Source organism: Anabrus simplex, chromosome 14, assembly GCF_040414725.1.
Source record: "Anabrus simplex isolate iqAnaSimp1 chromosome 14, ASM4041472v1, whole genome shotgun sequence".
NCBI lineage: Eukaryota > Metazoa > Arthropoda > Insecta > Orthoptera > Tettigoniidae > Anabrus > Anabrus simplex.
Genome location: NC_090278.1, coordinates 17,667,724 through 17,691,749, shown reverse-complemented (window position 1 = coordinate 17,691,749; position 24,026 = coordinate 17,667,724). Strand labels below are relative to the sequence as shown.

Genomic DNA, 24,026 nt, shown 5'->3' with positions numbered 1-24,026 from the left:
CTGTGAACACTCAATTTTTAAAATAATAACTTACTTTTTAACATATTGTTTGAAATTGCATATAAAGATACTCTCACAATAAGTACTGGATGAGGGGAGGATTCAAGCAATTGCTACTTGTGGTAGTGAACAACTGTCTGTGTAGCTATCGGCCAGCATTTTGGAGATGGTGGGTTCGAACCCACTGTCGACAGCTCTGAAGGGCAGGTGTTCCGGGGTTTCACATTTTTAACAGCAAGCAAATGGTGCTGCTGTACCTTAATTAAGATCACACTTGCTTCCTTCTCACTCGTAGCCATTTTCTAGCTCTTCGTCGCCATATGACCTGTCTGTGTTGGTGTGATGTAAAACAAATAATAAAAAACAGTTTTTTTGTTGAAAGAGAAATGGCAGAAGTAATAAAAAGCCAATATGCCGTAGGTTATGCTGAATTAACTTTCATTAGTAAGGCTTAAATTGTCCAGCCCCGCGGTGTAGGGGACAACGCGTCCGCCTGTCATCCGGTGCCCCCTGGTTCGATTCTCGGCCGGGTCAGGGGTTTTTAATTGTAATGATGAATTTCCAGCCACCAGGAAAATTTAAGTGTTCAAAGTTGGTTTCTGCAAGTAGCCGTCAAAAGGGGCTTGATGTACACCCATTCAACCACGCTCTGCTACCACTTGTTCCGGGGATAATGTGGTGGACTGAAGTGAAGGAAGGGGCGGGCATGAATGGGTCCAAAATAGGACAATCAGAAGATTAATTTTAAACTTTAAAATTATTGATATGTTTTTTTCCCCAGCTATCTTTTGGTTTCTTTAAAAAAAAGTAAACTTTACAATTCAGGTGCAGAAGTTCATAAGATTGGGTAACAATTTTAGAAAATCAAATAACAAGTAATGAACAACTTTGAGATTGAAGCTCCCTAATTATACATTCTTCAAGAGCGCTGCAGCTCCTTCTAAGAACAGTCAAGGAGACGAACCTCCCAATTTCTTTTACATCACCAGGAGACACTCTTCCAAGAGCACATCTAGGAGACCACTCTCCAAACGGCCTTCCAAAGGCACCACACCTCTACATGAAGAGAAAGAGCATCTATCATCTTTAAAATGAACAGGTAGGAATCTATTTCCAAGCCTATCAAAGGCACGACCTACATTTTACAATTCAAGCAGCATGCACTGTCTTATGTGCTCGCAGACTACCTCTTTACATAAAAAAAATGACACAGGGGTATCGAGTGTCCATTCTACTAGAGCTCTGCGAAAAACAACAGGTTAAGTTACTGGCCCAAAAATCAAAATGGAGAGGAGGCGTGCATTTGCGCTCCTTGAAAATCGAAATATTTTAAAACCCTATTTTGGCTTATGGCCCGAAGTTACAGAGGCTAAGCCTATACTACTGAGGTGACCAGATGGAGAGAATATTTAAATTACAAGGATTACAATCTGAAAAATGCTACAAAATCATAGTCACCTCCAAATCAATCTGATAGGGAACACGAGAGCGTAGGTCACTCTCTATTCCCTGATTACGTTTAAGTACTTTTGACTTGTTTGAAATTTGCATTTGAACTTGGAATTTACATTTCGTAAAAATAAAGTAACACAGTTAAAATCGCAAACCTTCCTCTCGAGCTAGCTTTCAAAGACTATCATTTAATAAAATCTGGACCACCAGTATCTCGAGCTGATGGACTACTCGGTTATGGATGAGGCTCCCGTCCCCTTCATAAACACACACACTGGACTGGAGCGATGAATAAGACCACCTGGTTGAAAGCTTTTATACCCAAGGGGAAAGATCCAGAAAAATCTGGGTTAAGGAAAAACACACCCCCAATTACCATAGCGCAATTAAATAGGTACAAGATAAGGGTGATTGACTGAAAAGTACATATAAAAATTTTTCCATTGGCCAGCTTCGATGTTGGCGGAAAGATATAGAAGTGTTGCAAACTTTAACACACCAAGAACAAAGAATAAACAGTTCAGTTTAAACATTAAAATAACAAATTACTTTGCAATCATAATAGTACCTCTTCACAACAGAGGGCATAACTTAAGTTTTTTGTAGAGACATCTGTAGAGGAAAGTTCAAACTTCTTGTAGTAGTTGTTGCATCTTTAGGATGGCAGATAGGGTTCTTCCAGGCGCTTGATTCAAATTAAGTGGGCGGGTGCACTTCCTGGTACTATAATATTGAAAAGATGGAGCGTTATGACATTAGTTTAATTATTATTATTGTGACTCCAAAAATAACGTAAATAGGATCAAGATTAAGAACATGAATAAACCTACAAGTTTCCTCATAAACAAGACAGAAAAGAAGAAATGTGCGACTTACTTATATCAGTAGGCAGACATATAATCTGGTAAACACTTCTCGAGATACAATATTAACGTGTCATTTAGGACTAATAACAATAATGATAAAATCCTGTTCTATTCTAACAGCATAAATACAAGCAGTACTTATAGTAAATCGGGAGTGTATAGGTTGACATGCCAACAGTGCGAGAAAATTTATGTGAAGCTGTTGGGTAGAAGTGTAGCAGTATGCTACAGAGAGCATGTCAGTGCAAGAAAATTTGCTAGATACTCTGCCATGTTTAAGCATATGCATCATTACAATCACCGGTTCATGAATATCGAAGGTGATATGGTTCTGCTACACCCTTTAAGTAAGGGTAAGCAGATGAATGTTCCTGAGAAGTTGGAAATTTATAAATTGCAGAAGCTTGACAGGGAAAGTAGTCAAATGAACACATGTCAGGTGATAATCAGTTGTTTAAACTTGCAATCCAATATTCTAGAGATATGAACAGAGGGAAAGGCCAGTAAGAAGAGGGACAGTTAAGAAAAGCACATGTGGGTGGTAAAGGTCAGCTCCCCTCCTATGTTGCAGACTCCTCCCTCTCCAACCCTCCAGATGTTCAACCCACCACCTAGACAGTCCGCCAATCGAGCTCATAGTGCCCACCCACTTGCAAGGCCTTTGCATCTAAAGTAAGTCTCTTTTAATTTCAACGTTGGTTTCTCATTTCGTCATGTTGCCTTTAGAACCATTATATTTACTTTTTCTTTTTCTTACAGACAAATGAAAAAGTGTAATTTAACCTGTCAGGCTTGATCTACAAATAATAGAATTATTTTCTATTGAGATATCGTATTGGATAAGCAGACAGTGTCACATGTAGGGACCCATGAAGGGCGGTGGGGCTAAGAAAGACCATACATAATGCCACACCACAACAGTCAGGCAGCTCACTGCATACAAATGTTTTATAGAATTTGGACATAGCATAAAAGATTTTCATGTTTGAACTTTTATTGAATGTTGTAACTAATTTTCATTTTATCTGCATTCTGTTAGGACATAAAATAATGTTAAATAAGGTCTATATATACTAGTTGCGACTGTAGACACCGTATTACAATTCATTTGTTAGACTTCTAACCTTACAATTGAAGGGAAAAACCTCAGCCTTTGTGGATGAGGTTAACTTCTGAAAGTAACCAGGGGAACCTGACCCCTACAGAGTGCATCCCTAGGTGGTGGATAAGGGGCCCCTACAGTGTACAGGGCTGGTTGAAATACCTAATATAACTGAAGAAAGTAGAAGAAAATATGCGGAGGCAAAGAACTTGGCTAAGAAAGAAGTGAAGGAAGAAGAGAGGAAAAGCTGGGCTCATTCACACAGAAATTGAGAGATGATATGCACGGCAACAAGGAATTATTTTATGGTACCTTAAGAAACAAGAAGAGAGATCAAGTAAACACGAGATTTGAGAATGATGAAGGCGACATATTATTAACAAAGTCAGAAGAAAATAGAGGAAGAGTATTTCCAGAAGTTGCTGAACATGAGAACTAATGACAGTCATTCAGTGGACCACCACGAACGGCAATTAGCTGATCAAGAAATGGATAAAGAAATTATTATGAATGAAATTGAAATGGCAGTAAGAAAGATGAAGCATGGAAAACTGCAGGTAGGGATGAAATTTCAGTGGAGATGATAAAGGCAGCTGGAGCTGTAGGCCTGCAGTGCACATATCGAATTCTCAGTATTATCTGGGAGAATGGGGTCCCTGAGGTTAGGGTAAAAGGAATAAGCGTCCCAGTTTTCAAGAAAGGTGATAAGAAAGTATTGAAGAACTACAGGGGAATTACTCTGATATCCCATGTTGCTAAGATAATCGAGAGGATACTGGAAAGCAGGATAAGGTTGAGGGTTAAATATCAGCTACAGGAAAAACAGTTTGGTTTCAGAAGTGGAATGTCAACAATGGAGCCATTTTCATTATGAGACAACTAATGGAAAAGCAATGGGAGTATGGGATTAATATGGTGATGACATTCATTGATATTGCAAAGACGGGGCGAGTTGACCGTGCGGTTAGGAGCGCGCAGCTCTGAGCTTGCATCCGGGAGATAGTGGGTTCGAACCCCACTATCGGCAGCCCTGAAGATGGTTTTCCGTGGTTTCCCATTTTCTCACCAGGCAAATGCTGGGACTGTACCTTAATTAAGGCAATGGCCACTTCCTTCCCACTCCTAGCCTTTCCCGATCCAATCGTTGCCATAAGACCTATCCATATTGGTGCTACGTAATGCAACTAGCAAAAAATATATGTATAGAAAAGGCTTATGATAGTGACCCCAGGACTAGTTTGGGACAGTCTGGTGCCAAAAAGGAATTGAACAGGCATTAATAAAAATGATCATGGCAATGTACAAGGAATGTTGTAGTTGCGTGCAAACACAAGTTGGTTCAAAATCACCAGTGGGCTGAGACAGGGAAGTGTTCTATCGCCAATCCTGTTTACAGTAGTAATGGATGACATCATGAGAACAGCAAAAGCAGCATATGTAGGGAGAGAAATGAACATGTTGTTATTTGCAGATGATATTGTGATTTGGGGAGATGAGGACATGAATGTTCAAGAACAGTTGGATGTGGTGAATGGGAAGATCGAAGAATGTTGATTGAAAATAAGTGTAGAAAAGAGTAAAACTCTTGTTATGACTAGAGGGGAGAAATATGGAAGTAGGCAGATTGGACTTGCAGAGAAGTCCCTGGAAGTAGTGGAGACATTCATATACTTGGGGGCAGAATGCTCGACTGGATGCTGTAATTAATAAGAGGATTCAAGCTGGAAGCTGTTTCTATCATAGTGTAAGAAACATGTGCCAGGGGAAGCAAAGGAAACTGTGTTCAAGATGTATTACGTACCCATAACAACGTACGGAGCAGAAACTTGGACAGTGACAAAGAAGGGTGAGAGTCGAATACAGGCAGCCGAAATGGTCTTGAGGAGTATGATACAGAAGAGTAGAAGAGGCACAATAAGGAATGAGAAAATCCGGGAAGATATTAGAGTGGGAAAAATGAATGATAGAATAGAGAAGAGCCGATTAAAATGGTTTCGGCACATTAAGCGACTGAGCGGTGAAGGAATGCTAAAAACGGTGATGGAAATGCAAATACAAGGAAGGAGAGGCCGCGGACGATTGAGATGGAAGGACACAATCCAACGCAGTATTAGAGAAAGAAGCCTGGACTGGGGCACACTGTTGGAGGAGTGACGAAAGGACCGAAGAAGGTGGAGAGGAACCATATTTGCCCCTACTCGGCTACAGGTCGATAATGGGAAATGATGATGATGGTGAAGATCTTGAAATACATGTGCTTTTATCCATAAGCTGAAGAGAATTTTCAATGTACTTGTGTGTATATATCTATTTCAAGGTTTAGATATATAACATTTTAAAATTTTATTGACAAGGCAGCCGAAATGAAGTTCTTGAATATGATACTAAAGAGTAGAAGAGACCAAATAAGGAATGGGAAAATCCGGGAAGAAATTGGAGTAACTGTAGTAATTAAGTCAATACAGACCGTTGGTGGCCATTATGGTCAAGCTAATAGATTCACACACTTACTGCGCACCCAAATGGGTTCGCACAGTTCTCGATTTCGAACGAACTCACGACCCATATGGAGACGTGAAGTTCGGAGACTTGACTAGTCTCACGCACCCAAATGGGTTCGCACAGTTCTCGATTTCGAATGAACTCACGACCCCATATGGAGACGTGAAGTTCAGAGACTTGACTAGTCTCGCGCACCCAAATGGGGTCGCTTGGCACTCAAAGTGTTAATCTTGAAACTTTTGTTATGAATACAACTTCATGAATGGCTGAAAGGAGCATTAGTGGCATTTTTTGATCTGAGAGATTACTTTGAACATCACGTTTTCATTTTGGCCTAATAAAGGGATCTAAGAGCATGCTACAATACTGCATTGTTGATGATTATGTTCATTTATAGTCGTCTGAACACTAAGTTTGCGGGTTTCTCCTTGGACGGCACATGGTGCTACTCATTTGTATCTTTACCAAGTTCAAACTCAGAGCCTTTAATGTTTTCTTGAGCAGTCTTATCAAGAGAGAGGCTTCGTAAATCTCAGACGTTGAAGGGAGAGATTTTCAGCTATGCTACCCTGCATTTTACACAGAGCATCATTTTTGCCACTCGAATTTCATTCGTAAATGATCTGACATACACACGTTATTGCTATTTGTTTAGCCCGCAAGCAGATGATTACAGTAAAACCTCGTTAATTCGAAGTGGTTGGGACACAAATATCTGACTTCGAATTACGTGATTTCGAATTAATCGTCAACTCGTAATTCAGAAATGCCAACCCTGCATGCAATTAACCTTGATTCACAGTTTAAACCTTTTAGATGCCATCGATAAGAAGCTATTTCCAAAATGTGTTCAAGGTGCATTTGCAGTATTCAAATAATGCACTTCGATAACTCACTGACAAACATAAACTCCTGCAATGAAAGAAAAAACCTTGATCCAAAGACGAAGAGAAATCTATGTTGGTTTCCCTGTGCAAGTTCTTTATTCACTGGATTAGTGTACTGATGCATTTTAGATGCCCTTTACTTGCACAGAAAATAAATAATCCCCTTCAAAATATCGTGGCTTATCAAACTTTCCTATGACGTGGAGAGAAGTCTCTTGCTTCCGTTTACATTACAACACAGTACAGTGACTATCCTTGTACAATTTCCCAGTATGGTACTTGTCTCATAATTCAGAAATGCCAATCCGTGCCCGTCACAAAGTATTCTATGACCCATTTATGCATGAGTTTAAAGGTGAATTTAAACCTTTCAAATGTCATAGAAAATCTATTTCCGAAATGTATCCAACAAGGTGCATTTACATTATTCAAATAATGCACTTGGATAAATCACTGGCAAACAAAACCTCACACAAAGACAGACAAAGCACTTTCCTGGATGACTGTACTTTTTCCATTTTTAGATGCTTTGTACTTGCACGGAAAGGGCCCAACGCCTTCAAAACTTCTTGCCTTACCGAAGTTTTCCATGAAGTATCTCGCTTCCGTGTGCATTGCAACAGAGTACAGCGACCCCCAACCTTGTACAATTTCTCAGCTGGCACTTCTCTCCTTTAAAACGGTAAGTCGGTTTGGGCTCTGGATAAAAAATGCAGTTTAATCGGCATTGACAATTTTGTTCGGTGCGTACGAATTGATTATATGAACCACGCTTTTTCGCCAACTCTGGGCATCGCCAGTGTTCGCGAATTCTGCTTCTCCGCACACTGCCTGCTACGTGATGATGTGGCATTCTTTAAAGCGCTGAATACAAAAGAATTATGATTTCAGTAGATCTTAGCAAATATGAAGCACACTGCAGACGCACCGAAGTGAATGAAAGTGCGGAAAGGTACCCCTGCACATTCCGGAAGACGCATTCTATCATGACGCGGATAAATTTTGAACTTAAATTACTCTGTAAAATACTAATTTTTTTAATGTAAGGGCTGTTTTGATTTAAAAGTCTGAATTTTGGTAATGGGAGCGACACTGTGCGAGTTATGCGTATTTCGAATTAAACAATTCAAATAACAGTCAAAATTGAGTTGTGCAGTTATTATAATGACAGGCCCTTTTCCTGCCGGTGCCAGCTTCCTGCCCCTCACACAGAGTCGATGATTTTCCATTAAAGTAGCAGGCCATTATATCTAATGCTAGTCACACTTTAGATGGGTACATTTGTTTACAATGGCCTGTCTGTCTAGGTGGTGGGTTGAACATCTGGAGGGTTGGAGAGGGAGGAGTCTGCAACATAGGAGGGGAGCTGACCTTTACCGCCCACATGTGCTTTTCTTAACTGTCCCTCTTCTTACTGGCCTTTCCCTCTGTTCATATCTCTAGAATATTGGATTGCAAGTTTAAACAACTGATTATCACCTGACATGTGTTCATTTGACTACTTTCCCTGTCAAGCTTCTGCAATTTATAAATTTCCAACTTCTCAGGCCTACAGCTAAACACAATCGAGTAGGGGAGTTTTGAACAAAATTACGCGCTCCCTTGCCTTCTGCAAGTCAACTCGAGAAGTGAATTATTCATTACAATATTAGTCCCTCCTTACTAATGCCAGTTACGCAGGAATTGGAGAAGGACCCCATTCCTACTGCCAGTCAAAGTTGGTGTGGGGAGTACTGATTACAATAGCAGACACACCCTTTCTCGATCGCTACAAATCGACATCAGTCAATATATATATACTGTAGATCGACATACGAAAGTATATGCATGTTTTCAATATTGCAGACCTTCGTTTTCGGATTAACTGCTGCTAAACGATACGTTATATCGACAAAGGATTGTACCATAACCGCAGTATTTAGCGGCCTCAATGGCTGGTCCTATGATATTTTCTCGCATCTCATCTATTCATGGGTCAGATTGAGTTACAAACGTTGGATAGGGTGAAATTTTGGTAAGATTATCTTAAATTGTATCACTTCTTGCATAATTATGTGACATAGCATTTGGCTCGCATATGGGTACTGGGTGGGCCAATGTTTGTGTAGAGTTTGATGATTCTATCTTTCCTGTAAGTGATTGAAAGTATGAATTATGCAGGTAAAAGTCCAAATTTACTTAAAATCGAGAAATAGAAACGAATCTAACGTACAAGGGATACAAATACGACAAAAAGTCATAAGACCAAGGTTGAAGATCACTCCAAATTGAAAGGAGATGGTGCCATCCGTTATGTGATAGGACTTCCCGTTTATCCCACGAAATACCTTGAAACGAACGTCTGCATAATCATTAAAATTGCCTCCATATTTCGGTATTATCGGGGATAAAAAGTGAAAAATTTAAATATCTTGGAAGTTTCCCCTCCATTACAGGCTAAAACATATAATTTTGCCAAATTTCAATTTTCTTGCTGGTCTGGCAGATTATGCCGTAATCTGGATTTTGGGTGTGGGGGGGGGGGGGGGTAGAAATTAGGACATTCAGGAAACTACACCAAAAGTATGCAGGTTGTCATTACTACCCCTCAAACGGGTAGCTGTACGAAAATGTCACCAAAATAGTCAATGTACAGAAACACAGAATCGTTAGGATTTTATTTACGAAAGAAATCTGCTGCACGTGCAACACCTGTTGTGCTATGTCCGCTGGACTTAACGTGCAACACCTGTTGTGCTATGTCCACTGGACTTAACGTGCAACACCTGTTGTGCTATGTCCACTGGACTTAACGTGCAACACCTGTTGTGCTATGTCCGCTGGACTTAACGTGCAACACCTGTTGTGCTATGTCCGCTGGACTTAACGTGCAACACCTGTTGTGCTATGTCCGCTGGACTTAACGTGCAACACCTGTTGTGCTATGTCCACTGGACTTAACGTGCAAAAGCGACCGATCATGGTATCTCACTTATTAATCCTCCTGTCGAAAAAATGCACATGATAAAAATGTTTATGAAATGGATATCCATTAATTTCGGGGGTGCATATTCTGAGGGAGTTCAAAATTATGGTTTTGGTTTCGGATAAACCCCCAGTAAATTTAGGTATTCATAAATAATATTACCCTAAAACCTACTCAAGGACAGGTGGATTCTAAATATCAAGTTTGGTAGAAATATATTCAGTAGTTCTGTAGTTATAAGAACTCATACAATCGAACAGACTAACAAACAGACACCGAAGCTAAGAAATATGCAGATGGTCATTATTACACCTGATACGGATAATTGTGTGGAAATTCCGCCAAAATAGGCAATGTACAGACACACGGTCGTTACGATGATATTTATATAGATGACAGACAAGCATGGGCATATTTGTAATTGCAAACCTTCATTTCGAGATTTACTGCTGCTAAACGGTAAATCATATCAACAAACGGTTTGCACCCTCAGACGTCCCTTTTATCGCTCTACATGTTTGGTCTTAAAACATTTTCTCGTATTTTCTATATTTATGGGTTCGATTGAGTTACGATATTTGAATGGGTTAAAATTTGGGTACATTTTTAACATTTTACATTATTGTTCACATACTCATGTGGAAGCTAGAATCCTGAAATTTGGTTCGCATATAGCCATTGGTCGTGTCAATGTGCGTGCTTAATTCGATGACTCTGTCCTTCCTATAAGTGTGTCAAACTATGTAACATACGTGTAAAAAGCACAAAATTTACGTACAATCGAGATAATACACTCATATGTACTCTATAAGGGAGAGAGAGAGAGAGTGAGGGAGGGAGAGAGACGACAAAATGTCACAGGACCAAAGTTGTAGATCACGCCAAATTGAACGGAGGTTGTGCCATCCCTTTTGTGATAGGAATTACCGTTTAGCCGCGAGATACCTCGAAACGAAGGTCTGCACCGTCATTAAATTGACTCCATATATCGATATTCTTCGGCAGAAAAAGTGAAAAATTTAAAGATCTTGGAAGTTTTCCGTAGGTCACCGGCTAAAACGTACAATTTTGCTTTAATTTCAATTTTCCAGCTGGTGTAGCAGATTGTGAGCCAATCTTGATTTTGGACCAGGGATATAAAATTTAGGACTTAAGGAAACTATAGTTAAAAATTATGCAGATGATCATTATTACCCCTTAAACGGAAAGCTGTACGAAAATTTCGCCAAAATTGTCAGTGCATAGGCACACGGTCGTTACGATTTTATTTATATAGATAGATAAGGAATCTGCTCCATGTACAACAACGTTCGGGCTATGTCCGCCGGACTTAGCCCGAGAAATCGACCTTTCATGATATCTCCCTTATTAATCCTCCTGTCGAAAAAATGCACAAGAGAAAATACATTTTTGGAAATATATTTCCATCAAGTTTGGTCGATTTCCAGTTAGGTTGGTCTTGTACTGCATATATTTTGGGAGAATAAAACCACCATTTCGGTTCCCTAAAATCCCTAGTCTATTCCGTAAATTTGAAATGGTATTGACCTTAAAAACCACCCTTGGACATGTGGATGCTAAATATAAAGTTTGGTTCAAATATCTTCAGTAGTTTTCAAGTTGTAAGAAATACACTTTACACGCACCCGCTCTTGCGTTAAGTCCGGTGGTACTTGTACCTAAAAGCGGTCCGTTAATGATATCTCCCTTATTAATCGTTGTATCGAAATGACGCATATGAGGAAAAAGTTTAGAAATGAAATTCCATTAAGGCAGGTAGATTTCCATTAAGTTTGGTTGTGTATAATTTGAGGGAGTGCAGAATAACGTTCCGGTTTCGTATAAACCCCCAGTCAGTTCAGGGATTTAGAAACAATATTTGTCCTAAAACCTACCCAAGGTCAGGTGGATTCTAAATATGAAGTTTGGTGGAAATATATCGAGTAGTTTTCAAATTATAGAATGACAGACAAGCAGAAAAACAAACAAACAGACAGCAAAGCTAAAAAATATGCAGATGGTTATTATTACACCTGAAACGAATAACTGTACGGAAATTTCGCCAAAATAGTCAATGTACAGACACACGGTCGTTAAGATTTTATTTGTATACAGGAACTCTCCGTGTGTCATTTCTCTCAAGAACTTATGGAATTCAAAATTTCTTTACATTCCTGAACTTGAACTGTGTAATAGTCCTATCTTGAACTTGTTTGCGTTTATACTTTATAGTCAGGTCAGTTTTTACGGTATGCCAAGATTTTGTAATTGAAAATGCTGATTTTTAATTCTTTCTCCTATTCTTTTTTTCTACGATATCTTACCTAATATATGTTATTTATCATTGTTCAGTTGGTTCGAAAATGTCTGTTCCCTTTCATGACTCCAGTTGTAAATATTAGTGTCACTCTCACTGATCTTCGTTAAATTTTATTTGTGATTTGTTGTGATATATATTTTGATATTTTTTGTGCTGTACTCTTTGTAACTTGTTGTGTCTTGTGTTTCAATACATCCGAAGTAGCCAATTCTTGTTCACCCACTAGTGTCCTTGTATCTTGCTGACTGCCTGTGCATTATTTATTTCTTCTCCCTGTGTACCATCCATGGTATACCCCTTGTTGGCCATCACTTGCATATGTCTCTTTGACGATCACCTTTTATCTTTCGTAACTAATTATACTAACCTATCCATCACAGATTCATCTCAATTTTGTGTTTTGGAGAACTGATTAGTTTTCTAGAGTTTTCTGAACCATTATTTAATGCTGCATGAAAAGTTGAGTTTCTGGGAATAGGTCTGGTTGAGAAGTGTGGAACTTGGGATCAGCAAGTTTCTAGGAATGTTCCAGTAGGAAAAGTGATGATAAGTTATTTTAGAAAGAACAATGCAGTGATAGTTGAAACTGTGGTTCTTTCTCAGAAGCTCGCTAGCCACGGTGAAGTCGGTGAAGAAATTTTCTGTACTGACGTTTCTCCCTGTTCCCTCAATACCCTTGACAAGTCTCAATAGCACATTTGTTCCCAGGTTCACTTCTCTCTGTCTGTTTACTGGTTTACCATTGTAAACTTCAGCGTCGCACGCATAAGCCGTATCCAAATCCCAGAGGAGCCATAGTTTTGTTCCATATTTTCCTCTTGGTAGGTCGATAAATACTGTCTAAAGGAGCATTTTCCCCTAAAGCGAACTTTCTGTTCATCCACAGTAGTATTTTCGTTTGGAACAAACACTTAGGTAATTGTGAAACGAACATGTCAAGGACATCCCTTGTTGCTGCTAACTTGTTATCACTTCTTAGGGCTGGTCTGTTTTCCATATTACCGAACATCAAAACTGGGGTATTTGGATCTGTTGAATAGATATTGTAGCTCGAAGGATAGAACGACCATCTGCTTCATTCCGTAATTCTCAAACAGAAACTGCTGTTGTTACTAAATTGTGTAAATCGTACATACCGTACCTGAAAATGCTTCAAGCTCTATCGGAGAAATGGACTTGTAGGTTTTCTCCTTATGTACAAAAACCGTCTCCGTTACACGATTTGTTTCCAATAAAGTGGTTTCCAGCATTTTATCAGTGACGAATAACTTCCTTGTCAACATCTGGAAATCACCTGTCCTCTGAGGAGCATCTCGTGTGTCCATGTGCAATTCTCATTAGGTTACCAATCTGGAATACACATAATTGATATTTACATTTCGCTGAAGTATTTTAAATATAACCTTCTGACATCTTGAAGAGCTTATGGGCCTATTGATATAGGTTGTACCTGATGTAAGTGAAGCAATAACATAGTTCATATTGCAGTACAACCCCGATCTTGCGTGACCCCGATTTAGCATATACCCGCATATATGGAAGAAATTTCCAGTCCCGAAAATTATTCGATAGGAGAAATGCACTTGTATATTCCATTTCACATAATTCAAAATAGGGCAAAATTCGCATTTAACGCTAAGGAAATATTAAAATTCTCAAATATTAATTTCTATTAATTTTGGTTACGTGGCATTATGAACCTGTGCATAAGACGTCATATGCTAGCTAAAGACCATTCAAAGCAGAAGAGGAATTTAAAGCTAGAAATGCTGCTACGATTGGTAAAATTGCTGGGGATATACTAAAGTCAATTTGTTGAGGTATAGAATCAAATCTCTAGTGCTTAATTGATTAGTGTATGTATATGTATGTATTGATTAGTGTAGTATATGTATGGAGCAGCTATACCAAATGAATGAAGAATTGGTGTAGTAGCACCCTGTATATAAAGAAATGTGATAAGCATAATGCCATTAATTACACACTAGTCTCTTTGCTGGTGTTACATGCAAGCACTTGGAATGGATTACCTTTGATTATATTACACACATTTACAAAATCACTAACTGGTTCGAGAGTAGGTAGTCAGGTTTAGGAAACGTTATTCCACTGAAGATCATCTTGTAGATTCCAGCAAGATATAGCAGATATTTTAGATTCAGGAGGTCAAATGTGTCACGATGGATATATCTAATGCTTTTGATACGACAGATCTTGGGAGACTACTCACAAAAATTAAGTGCAATTGGGCTAGGTAAAATAGTAACTAAATGGGTGGCTATATTTCTAAAAAATAGAATTTAGAGCAGTAGAGTATGTGAAGCTTTATTTGATCCTGTAAAAACTATTGGATTGGTCCCACAGGGCAGTAGAATGGGACATTTATTTTTCTATATATATATCAGAGGATTGTGAGCGACTGCGGAAAGACCTTGAAAATATTGTGAGATGGACATCGGGTAATGGTATGATGGTAAACGGGGTGAAAAGTCAGGTTGTGTGTTTCACAAATAGAAAGAGTCCACTCTGTTTTATTATTCTGTTGAAGGGGTCAAATTTCCTCGTGAGGATCTCTGTAAGTACCTAGGCATTCATAATAAGGATAGATATTCATTGTGGTAATCAGATAAACAGGATTGAAAATAAAATTTACGTATCTCATAATATGATTATGAGGTTATTTACGGGTTGTAAAGGAGGGGCATATAAATCTCCAGCAGGGCCTCAATTAGAGAATGGGACCATCGCCAGGATTACTTGATTAGAGAACGGTAAATAATCTACAGAAACAGCTCCATTTCTTGTGGGTAATTTCTGACATAAGAGTTGTGTTACAGAGATGTTGCAAAGTTTGGGCCGGTAAGACTTGGAGAAAGGAGACAAGCTGTTCGACTAAGCAGTATATTCTGACATGTCATCCGAGGGATGGCTTGGAATGACATTAGTTGATGAATAATTTTAAGTCATCTTCTTTATATGTAGAAAATATCAACGTGAAGACATGTTGGAATTCAAGGGGACAGATTTCGGCTAATGTTCACTTATAGGAATAGGCTTTAGTGATCGAAATAATTTACCAAGGGAGTTGTTTCATTAATTTCCACAATCTTTTTCTACATGAACATCTGGTAAACAATCTACCACCTGGGTGACAGCCCTAAATGATGATCAGTGGGGGTTGATGCGTTTTATGGTTGACTGATTGAGACAATGAGTGATTTTTTGGTCTTAATGTGATGTACAGAGAAGGATGATGGATATTTCTGTAGTTATGTTTTAAGTATTGTCCAATTGTTGGTAAAAAGGTAGGAATAATGTGGGATTACTTGATAACACAGTGAGGTGTTTTGGGAATGAAAGTATATAGTGCCCCTATTTCCCGGGCAGGCTCAGCCGATGAACGAGTGTCCCAGAGGTGGACCGTTCGTTAACTGGTGTCGCTGATTTTTAGTGGCAGTTAATAGGACAAGGACTGACGAAAATCGAAAACAAACAATTTAAGAACAAGGTTTGGCGTTTATTGCTAATAGTACTCTTTTTAAAAAATTAAACACTATTTTACAAGAAAATCTTGAGGTCGTTATGCATTTTCTTCTTATAAATCAGTTTTATACAATTCTGACTCTCTGGTCCTTCCACATCGAAGCCTGAATTACACTGAAATGTAAATAAAAATAAAAACTAGCCTTATCTGGCTTGAGGAAAACAAAATTGTTGAGGGTGAACCTCATCTTAACTTCTTTGAACCATAAACTTAACAGAAACTGGCTTATTATTATTATTATTATTATTATTATTATTATTATTATTATTATTATTATTATTATTATTGTACCGGGCGGTACACCTCCACACCGCTAATTCAAAATGTGCGCCAGTTGAAACTCCTCTGTTGGAGGAAGTCTGAACGTTATCTACGCTACTAATTCTCTACTTTCTCTGAAGATGTCACCACATGGAAAACTTTGAGTTTTTGAACTGTGTCATTTTTGATGTGTTTTTGTTTCGCTTGAAGTAAGAAGTGTGAACTTTCTCTTCTAGAGGACACTACTGAAGATCAACAATAGTGCAACCTAGTGCGGAGTCAAAGAACTATTTTGTTGGAGAAATTTTTATTTCAAATGTTTGTTCTTTGCTAAATTTCTTTCTGTTATTGTTTAAGTTGGCTGTATACCCCTCTTTTTCCCCTTGTTTTAGATTTATCCAATCCCGAATTTCTTTGAGTTATTTCCGACCAATCCGATGTATCTTCCCCCAACTTGGATACCGTATGTTTCTGTACCCTAGCCAATAAAGAATTTGCGGGAGGGTGTTTTCATTCCCCTAACGCCTCGAACCTTCTGCGAGAGGATATAAACTGCTGATTTTTGGGTTTCCGGGCCACTTCTGTTCCATCTTTCCGTGTGTAAAGTACATAGCAGGGGGCGGGAAGCGCCTCTTTCTTCTCCAGCTGTTCAACACCAGGTAATGGCCTCTTAATAACTTCTTTTCTTGCTAGGTTGGCAGTTTAACTCTCGGAGCGGGTTCGAAGCGTTTCCACCATGTAACCTTTTCCTAAAATGTAACCAATCTTTTCATCTATTCTCTTTTAAGCTGCATATTGGGATAGAGAGTGCTAACCCTCTCGAGCTCCCACTCATATTGTTTGGAGGTGAACTTATTTTCTCAACCTATTCTTCGTTAATGTAAAATCAATTGCACTTTTCTAAAGTCACCTCTGTAGTATGGGATTAGCCCTTGCATTAGTGGCCTAGAGCCAGATTAGGTTTTAAAAACAAGTGTATTAGGAGTGCAAGATCGCCTCCTCTCAAATTGTTATTTTAGAGGTCATGTAATTGCCCCTTTTCATTTAATAGACCTCAGTAGGTTGGGTATTTTACCCCTGTGTCTATGTCTAGTGAGGACAACTTGAAGGTGGAGTTTGGTGTGGCCTGGGCGAGGCTTAAATTTGAGAGCGAGTGGCTCTTTTGAAAATTGAGTGTTGTATGCCTCGAGGAGGCTTTTCAGTGTAATTTGGAGCAAGGGCTCCTAGGCATGAATGGGGTTTTCTGCCCCTCTGTTGAAACTGGTGTTTGGGGTAAAACTGAGCTGATTGCCCAAGCAGTGTAAAGTCAGGGCGCGAAGCCCAAATCCTGTAAATATTGTAACTACCCTTTTGATTTGCTACTTTGTACCTGCCATGCTTGTTATTTCTTTGTTTTTGAAAAGAAAATATAGCCTTGTTAAATTCTACATTAACTTTGATTCCGTAGTTTGAGACCCGTTCACGCCCGCACCTTCTTTCACCTCTACCTACCACTAAAACACGGTAACAATTATTATTATTATTATTATTATTATTATTATTATTATTATTATTATTATTATTATTATTATTATTATTATTATTATTATTATATGGCATTTACAAGCATAATGTGTAAAAATTTACAATGAACATATAAATTAAAATATAGAAGTAATTAAACTAGAATGTCCAGCTTCGACAACCAGTCCAATGCACTGGGTGTCAACTCATGCAGAGCCTGTAAGCCGTCCTTAAATGCTGACAGTGGACAGCTCTCAACGACATGAAGCAATGTCTGCTACTCAGCACCACACTCACACGCAGCACATTCACAATATCCCCACCTTTTCATCATATATCGGCACCTGCCGTGGCCTGTTCTGAAACGGTTGAGTTTTGACCTCTCATGTCGCGACAGCATGTTTTGAACTTAGAAAAACTTTATCTTAATAAAAAAAATAATAGCGTCGTGAATATCTCACAAATAATACTGAGAATTTTTATATCATCATTTCATCTTAATTGTGGATAAATTCTACTGATATTGAAATAATTTCTGTCCCAAAACTCGAATAAAAACTCGAGAATTATTTTAATTAATGTAACTTTAGGCAATTATATCAATTTAAGACTTCACAAGCATTATTATGACCTTAAAGAAGTATTTATTTTCCTGAAAATCCTTCTAAATGTGATTGAAATTAACTAATTACATTTATAAATTAACGTTACACAACGCTTTTGAAAGTTTTAAAATATGTAAAATTTTATAAAATTTGTTCGTGCGAGGTTGAAATAATACGGGTCTATTAATTTTTTAAATGCACGGAAATGTAGAACATTACTTAAATACACTATGAAATTCACTAGACATAATTATTTCAACAAGATAAATGAGCACAAGCAACGCCGAAGTAACCTGAGCCCACCGTGGTGAACGCGCGGTCAGGTCAAAACCACATTTCAATAAATCACGAGAGAAATATTCCTAACTACTTCATTCACTCCACATTCACACATATGAAAAACAAATTTTACTTATATTATTTACAAACGAATTCTGGAGTTAAATTTTAGGTTCTGATTATTATCATAATCCTATCAAAGTAATGGTCAGATGACAGTACCAGGTAAATATTTACGTCCGACAATCAGAGGCACGTGATTGAATATTGGTAATCACTTTTAAAGAGAAAATAGCAGGATTAATACAACGTCGATCAAAGAGATATTCAGCAATTTGATAGTCAGAAGAAATGGACAACAATTATCACGCACATTATTAAGCTTAAACATCAATGTCACCGGACACGTGGTCAGTTAGTCACGATAAATTATTATTATTATCCCTAAATCTCATATAAATATCACTTAACACGTGCTCAAAATTCGCAGAACGCATCGTAACGCAAGGTACATGCTTCTCCAAATAATCCTCAAATTAATCCCTCAGGATCGCCGTATTCCAAGCCCATAATTCATCAACAGAGCACAAATATCTCACAAGAACTGCAAATATTTATCACTCATGACCATTAATCTTTAGTTTTACCCGGCCTTAAAATGTATTATTAATTTAGTCGTGATTGTTAGTTCTACATAAATCTGAATTTTAGCACTGAATTCGATGACACTTTCCTGCACAAATCCACACTGAAATTTATTTATAAGACACAACGAAAAATTCTGTCACGCGAGTTCATAAATCTGGAATTGTTTTAATAAATTATATTTTATCCGAGAGGTCCATTACTTTTAAATATTATGTTTAAGCATTTGCAGGGGATTAGAAATAATCTCGGAAGACATTCTATAGCAAACTACACTAATAGAATCCAAATAACATTCACACTCAGTATACCAACACTACCATTACACCAGAAGAATGAAGTATGAAAATATTTCAAAATTGCACTGATCTAATAGAAACACTAATGCAGATGAAGAAGCACATACTACTTCTACATGGATGGACAGTAACAATGTTACAAAAGTGTACTTAAATTTGCGATGAGACTCGATCTCTTCCCAGCTGGTTGAATCTGCTCACATGTCGCAGGTCGTCCTGGTCGTTTTCTCCCTCACGTTAGAATGTTCCTACATTTAGTGCGGCATGATGACAGCAAAATCCGTTTCCATATCTGAATATTAACTCCTCTTGAAGATAGGCGAGGCATCCTGGTGTAGCTGGTTATTGTGAATTGTAAAGGTCCTCTTCTTTCTTGAAGTTCAGATGGTGGCTGAAACTGACACAAACAGCTTTAGAAGATTTTTCAAGTATGACCACGTCGAATAAATACTTGATGAACACACTTAACTGCCGAGCTCACGAATATCTGCGGCAATACGTAATCAGAGTTAAAGAGAGTTCCCCGAGCTTATATTCCCTCAGCTGTGGAGGTTTGGCTCTATCCTGACGCATAATTGGTTGTCTTGGCGTTCCGTGATAGGCTGTAATTCTTCTAGAAATTACTGGGCTCCGAGCGAGTTCCGACATGCGCCCGTACATGCGGAAGAAACCTTGAAAAATTCGGTCCCGTGACTACCATGTGTTTATCGATCGCCAGGCTGGAATAATCAATAGTCTGCACAATCCCCAAAACCGGTCAAACCATTATTTGACTGAGAACACAGCTATTCATTAATACAACATCACACTGCACTCCCAATTAGAGGATTCGATCCCGGGATCCTGGAAAATGGGATTCCGACCGCTTTTCAATCCCTGAGTTTTCGGCATTATGTTTTCCGGATCCCGGGATTTTGAGGATTGACATCATTTTTAAAAATGGACTGCGTGAAGCGAAACTCGCAGAGCGTTATTTATGCGTCTTCTCGGCGTTTAAATACCTGTTCTCGTTTAGCGCAGGACTCTATTCATCCCCTATGTGCGTGAAAGTCTGATCACAATGCGTGCATTAGTACATTTCTTCTCTCTTGTGAGTGAGATGAGTGAATACCTTGATCCTGAAACTTGAATCAGGTTTACATCTTGAAGAAAGAGAATACTGTCCGGATTTGACGAATCACCAGAACATCAAGGATGTAATAAAAAAGTTCGCAAAATGTTCTTATTTTCAAAAGAGCGTCCTTGAAGAATGATACCATTCTTTAAACATTGTGAAGATGGAGCATGGCAAGGGGGTAAGTTTACTCCTTCATTGCAAAACCAGATGGAACAGCCTCTACACTATAATCTAGCGTTTTACCTTTTTGAAATTTAGCGTCAAAAAGTTGCTTATTGAGATGAATAATCCAGTGCAGTTGGAAGAGTCAGATTTCGAACTCATCGATGAAATAATTAAAGTCTTGTCTCCAGTCAAACTGATAAATATCACCTAGACAATATTTCCGTCCATGGACTCATGATCGGAGCTCGAGGCACAATCCCTAAATTTCTTGTACAGCTATGGGATTCTCTCGGTCTCAGCCGGACACGACTCCACGACATCGCTATCGCCGCAATACGAGGTTCAGTGACCATACTCCGCAATCATCTATATAACATCTGACGAACCGTATTGCAAATCTATTCCTGAGCCTTTTGGGGAATCTTCTACCTGGCACACTAGCAAAGTCAACAGTAACTTAGAAGACAAAATACTGTGTAGTCGACATACTTTGTCCTTTTTTTAAAAAACATTCTGTCGCACTGATGCGAATCTATGCACAGCTGATGCTGCCCTTAATTTTCTTTTAAGCAGTTAAATAATAATAGCTCCGCGTTGCATTCTAAATACAAAATACATTTGCAACAGCGCATAAAAGATTGCCGAAGAAATTAGTTGAGTGGCGTATTATGCTACCTACAAAATCCTCATAGTGACAATGTGGCGTTGGCATTCGATGAGGAAATAAAGTATAATTTTTCAAGTCCGAGCAAAATCCTGATAAGAAAGCAGATTGTTTCTTTAATTGATATATTAAATGGTAAAAGATGACAGGGAGGAAGAACAAAATATGCATGTCGAGCCTACAATTACAGAAAAAAATGATTTAACGCTCAAAGAATAGCTTCACCTGGAAATAGAAAACAGCATGAAAATTATGTCTCCTGAAGCATTAAATGAAAACGATTTTTCCAGAATTATTAAGAAGGAAATGAAACTAAACGAGTCTTCGAATTCTACAGGGAACTTAGAGCAGGCTTATAAGTATTTTTTAACCATTCCTCCAACTTCCATCGAACCTGAACGCGCTTTCTCAGCAGCTGCATATATGTGCAACAAGTTGAGAAGCAGACTCGGTGATGAGACACTGGACGCGTTGTTATTCCTCAGATCATATTTTCGCTATTAAAATTAGAATATTCCTACTTAAATAGTTTTCTTTATATTCACGATAAATGTGAAATGTGACTGATTAATATTATTTTTGAATAATTTTTGCTAAGAAACTTTCTACCTACTTATTGTTTTGTTACATAAAAGTCGTCTATGGAATCTATGTTCAGAGGGACTGTTTGTTAATTTCCATAGTTTATTTGCATAGTTTTTTACACGAGGTTTTTTGAAATTTACGTAAGTTTAAAGATATATTTCTGATGCTTGAAAAAGAATAATTTTATCATAAAGACTGATTGATTTTAAATCAGGTTAGTCTGTCTCTAAGTCTGATTAGAAAGTGATTAAATTAGTTAGGTGTATACCGTAAAATATGTTGATTTTGTCTAAATTTCGATTTGCTGATTAAACAGCTGATATCTGTAAGATTTTCTTATTTTTTATTTGTAACCTTCAATCCTGAGATAAGCCCGGGATCTCGGACTGACCATGTCTAATCCCGAAATCCCGCGAGTAGAAATAAGGGCCGGGATCAAATTCCCTACTCCCAATAAAAGAATGTTATTAGCCATTGGGAACACACGATAAAATGCTTATTATGAGCTAAACTTGAAGGGGACAATAGGAACCGTGAAAGGAACAAAGAGGCGACAAGTCAAGTCATGTATAGAATGATGGGAACAGGGGAATGTGAATAGAAGAGGATAAAGGAAATAGGTAGTCAGCGTGGAAATAGGGATCAGCAGATAGAGAAAGAGAAGCAAGGAATGGCATTGGGTAACGATTTGGAGATAGTATTTGTCCTTTCATTTTCCTCCTTTTCTATCACTACCTTTTCTATTGCCATCCTAATGTATGTACCTTTTCATGTTCTTATCTCTCTTATCACTCTCTGAAATACGGTGGCAAAAGCGGCTCTGGTTAAGACGCAGCAGGTCGCTATGCTTCTTAGGTTCCAAAAAGGTTATAAAAAATAAATTCAATTTAAACGCAATGCAAAAATTGACATGCAATGTAAATGTTAATTATGTAGCACGTGTGCGGTATTATTTAATGTCATACCACATGCTGTATATGAGTTGAATATGTTTGTAAGTACAGAAGAGGTTATGAGTAGAATTTTGTAAATAATTTAAATTTGTTAAGAATGGGTTGTGTGATTAAATTGTTAGTGTAAATTGTATAACACTGTATTTTAGGAAAATGTCTCCTTCGCTGGTCAATTTAAAATTTGGTGCTTGATAATAATGTATTTTTGTGTATCATTTGCCACAGAGGTAGACACCTCTTTTGTAAATGAAGTGATTTTGATTTGATTGTTACTTTGCATTGTTAAACGTTTGCATTTAAAAATTGGGAGATTAATTATACTCTTATTGTGCCAGTATGAAATTAATTTTCTCAGCGGTTTTCTTGTTTAGGCCTATATACTCATATTTTTATTCCTTTACTTCTCTGTTCAACTTTTCTTATTTCCTGCTTATAGCTTTCTGAAGACATTAAGAAGGAAATATTCGTAGAACAACATACTGATGATCAGCTGCTGGCGTACATCAAAGAAAAAACAAAGTACGTATACCACAAAGCCTGCAAAATATGGAATATTTTGTACCTTTATACAGTTGTGTTCAGGAGTGCCTTTTTATATCTGAAAGTGACCTTTCTTTCTTTACAAGGTTACATTTAAACACTAATATCTTAAAATTCCATTGGTTAAAATTACCTCAAGTGTTCAGGATCATTAAGATCAAATTTATTGTTCCTTCATGTAGTTTTATTGAATATATATCTACAAAAAATCTTTGGTAGAACTAGATATTTCTGAAGTGTATTTGTTTACAATAATTTAAGCAACAGTGAAAGATGCATTCTTTCTTTCATTGTCACTGCATCATTTGTTCATCACATTTTTGTCATCTGAAATGCCGTCTGCAACTATTGCCTCCAGATATTCTCAGTAATTTTGTACTTTTGTACCAACAGTGACGCACAGATAAAGGCATGTTTGTAGATTATAAAGTAAATCTACAAATTTTAATTATTTTTTATGTACATTGTCAACAACGTGATAATTTCAAACCAATATAATATAGCTTCATCAATCAATATACTGATGGCTTAGTTTAATAGTTTTATAACTCATATAATGTTTTTTAATTATTAATTTGGTTAGATTTCTTTTTATGATCTTTCCAATTCTATTTTTTGTTAAAGTCAAATTATCCCTTTGTGAATGCCAACGCAGAGAATGAGTCATAGAAATGAAACATTCAGTTCATTAGTGCTACATCCTTGATATCATAGTTTTTGAATAAAGCTTCCACATTGTTGTAAGCTTATAAAGTTTTCATGGTATTGAATT

At 37.7% G+C, this 24,026-nt stretch overlaps 1 protein-coding gene across 1 annotated transcript in view; it reads left to right on the top strand.

Annotated features, from left to right (window-relative positions):
- The window catches only part of LOC137502976 (uncharacterized), a 64,518-nt gene extending 41,167 nt beyond the window's left edge, over window positions 1-23,351 (top strand). Inside the window, exon 4 of the mRNA XM_068230258.1 lies at window positions 23,151-23,351. Within this exon, the coding sequence (XP_068086359.1) occupies window positions 23,151-23,351 (201 nt within the window). The remainder of the gene's footprint in view (window positions 1-23,150) is intronic.
- The last annotated feature ends 675 nt before the right edge of the window (window positions 23,352-24,026 follow it).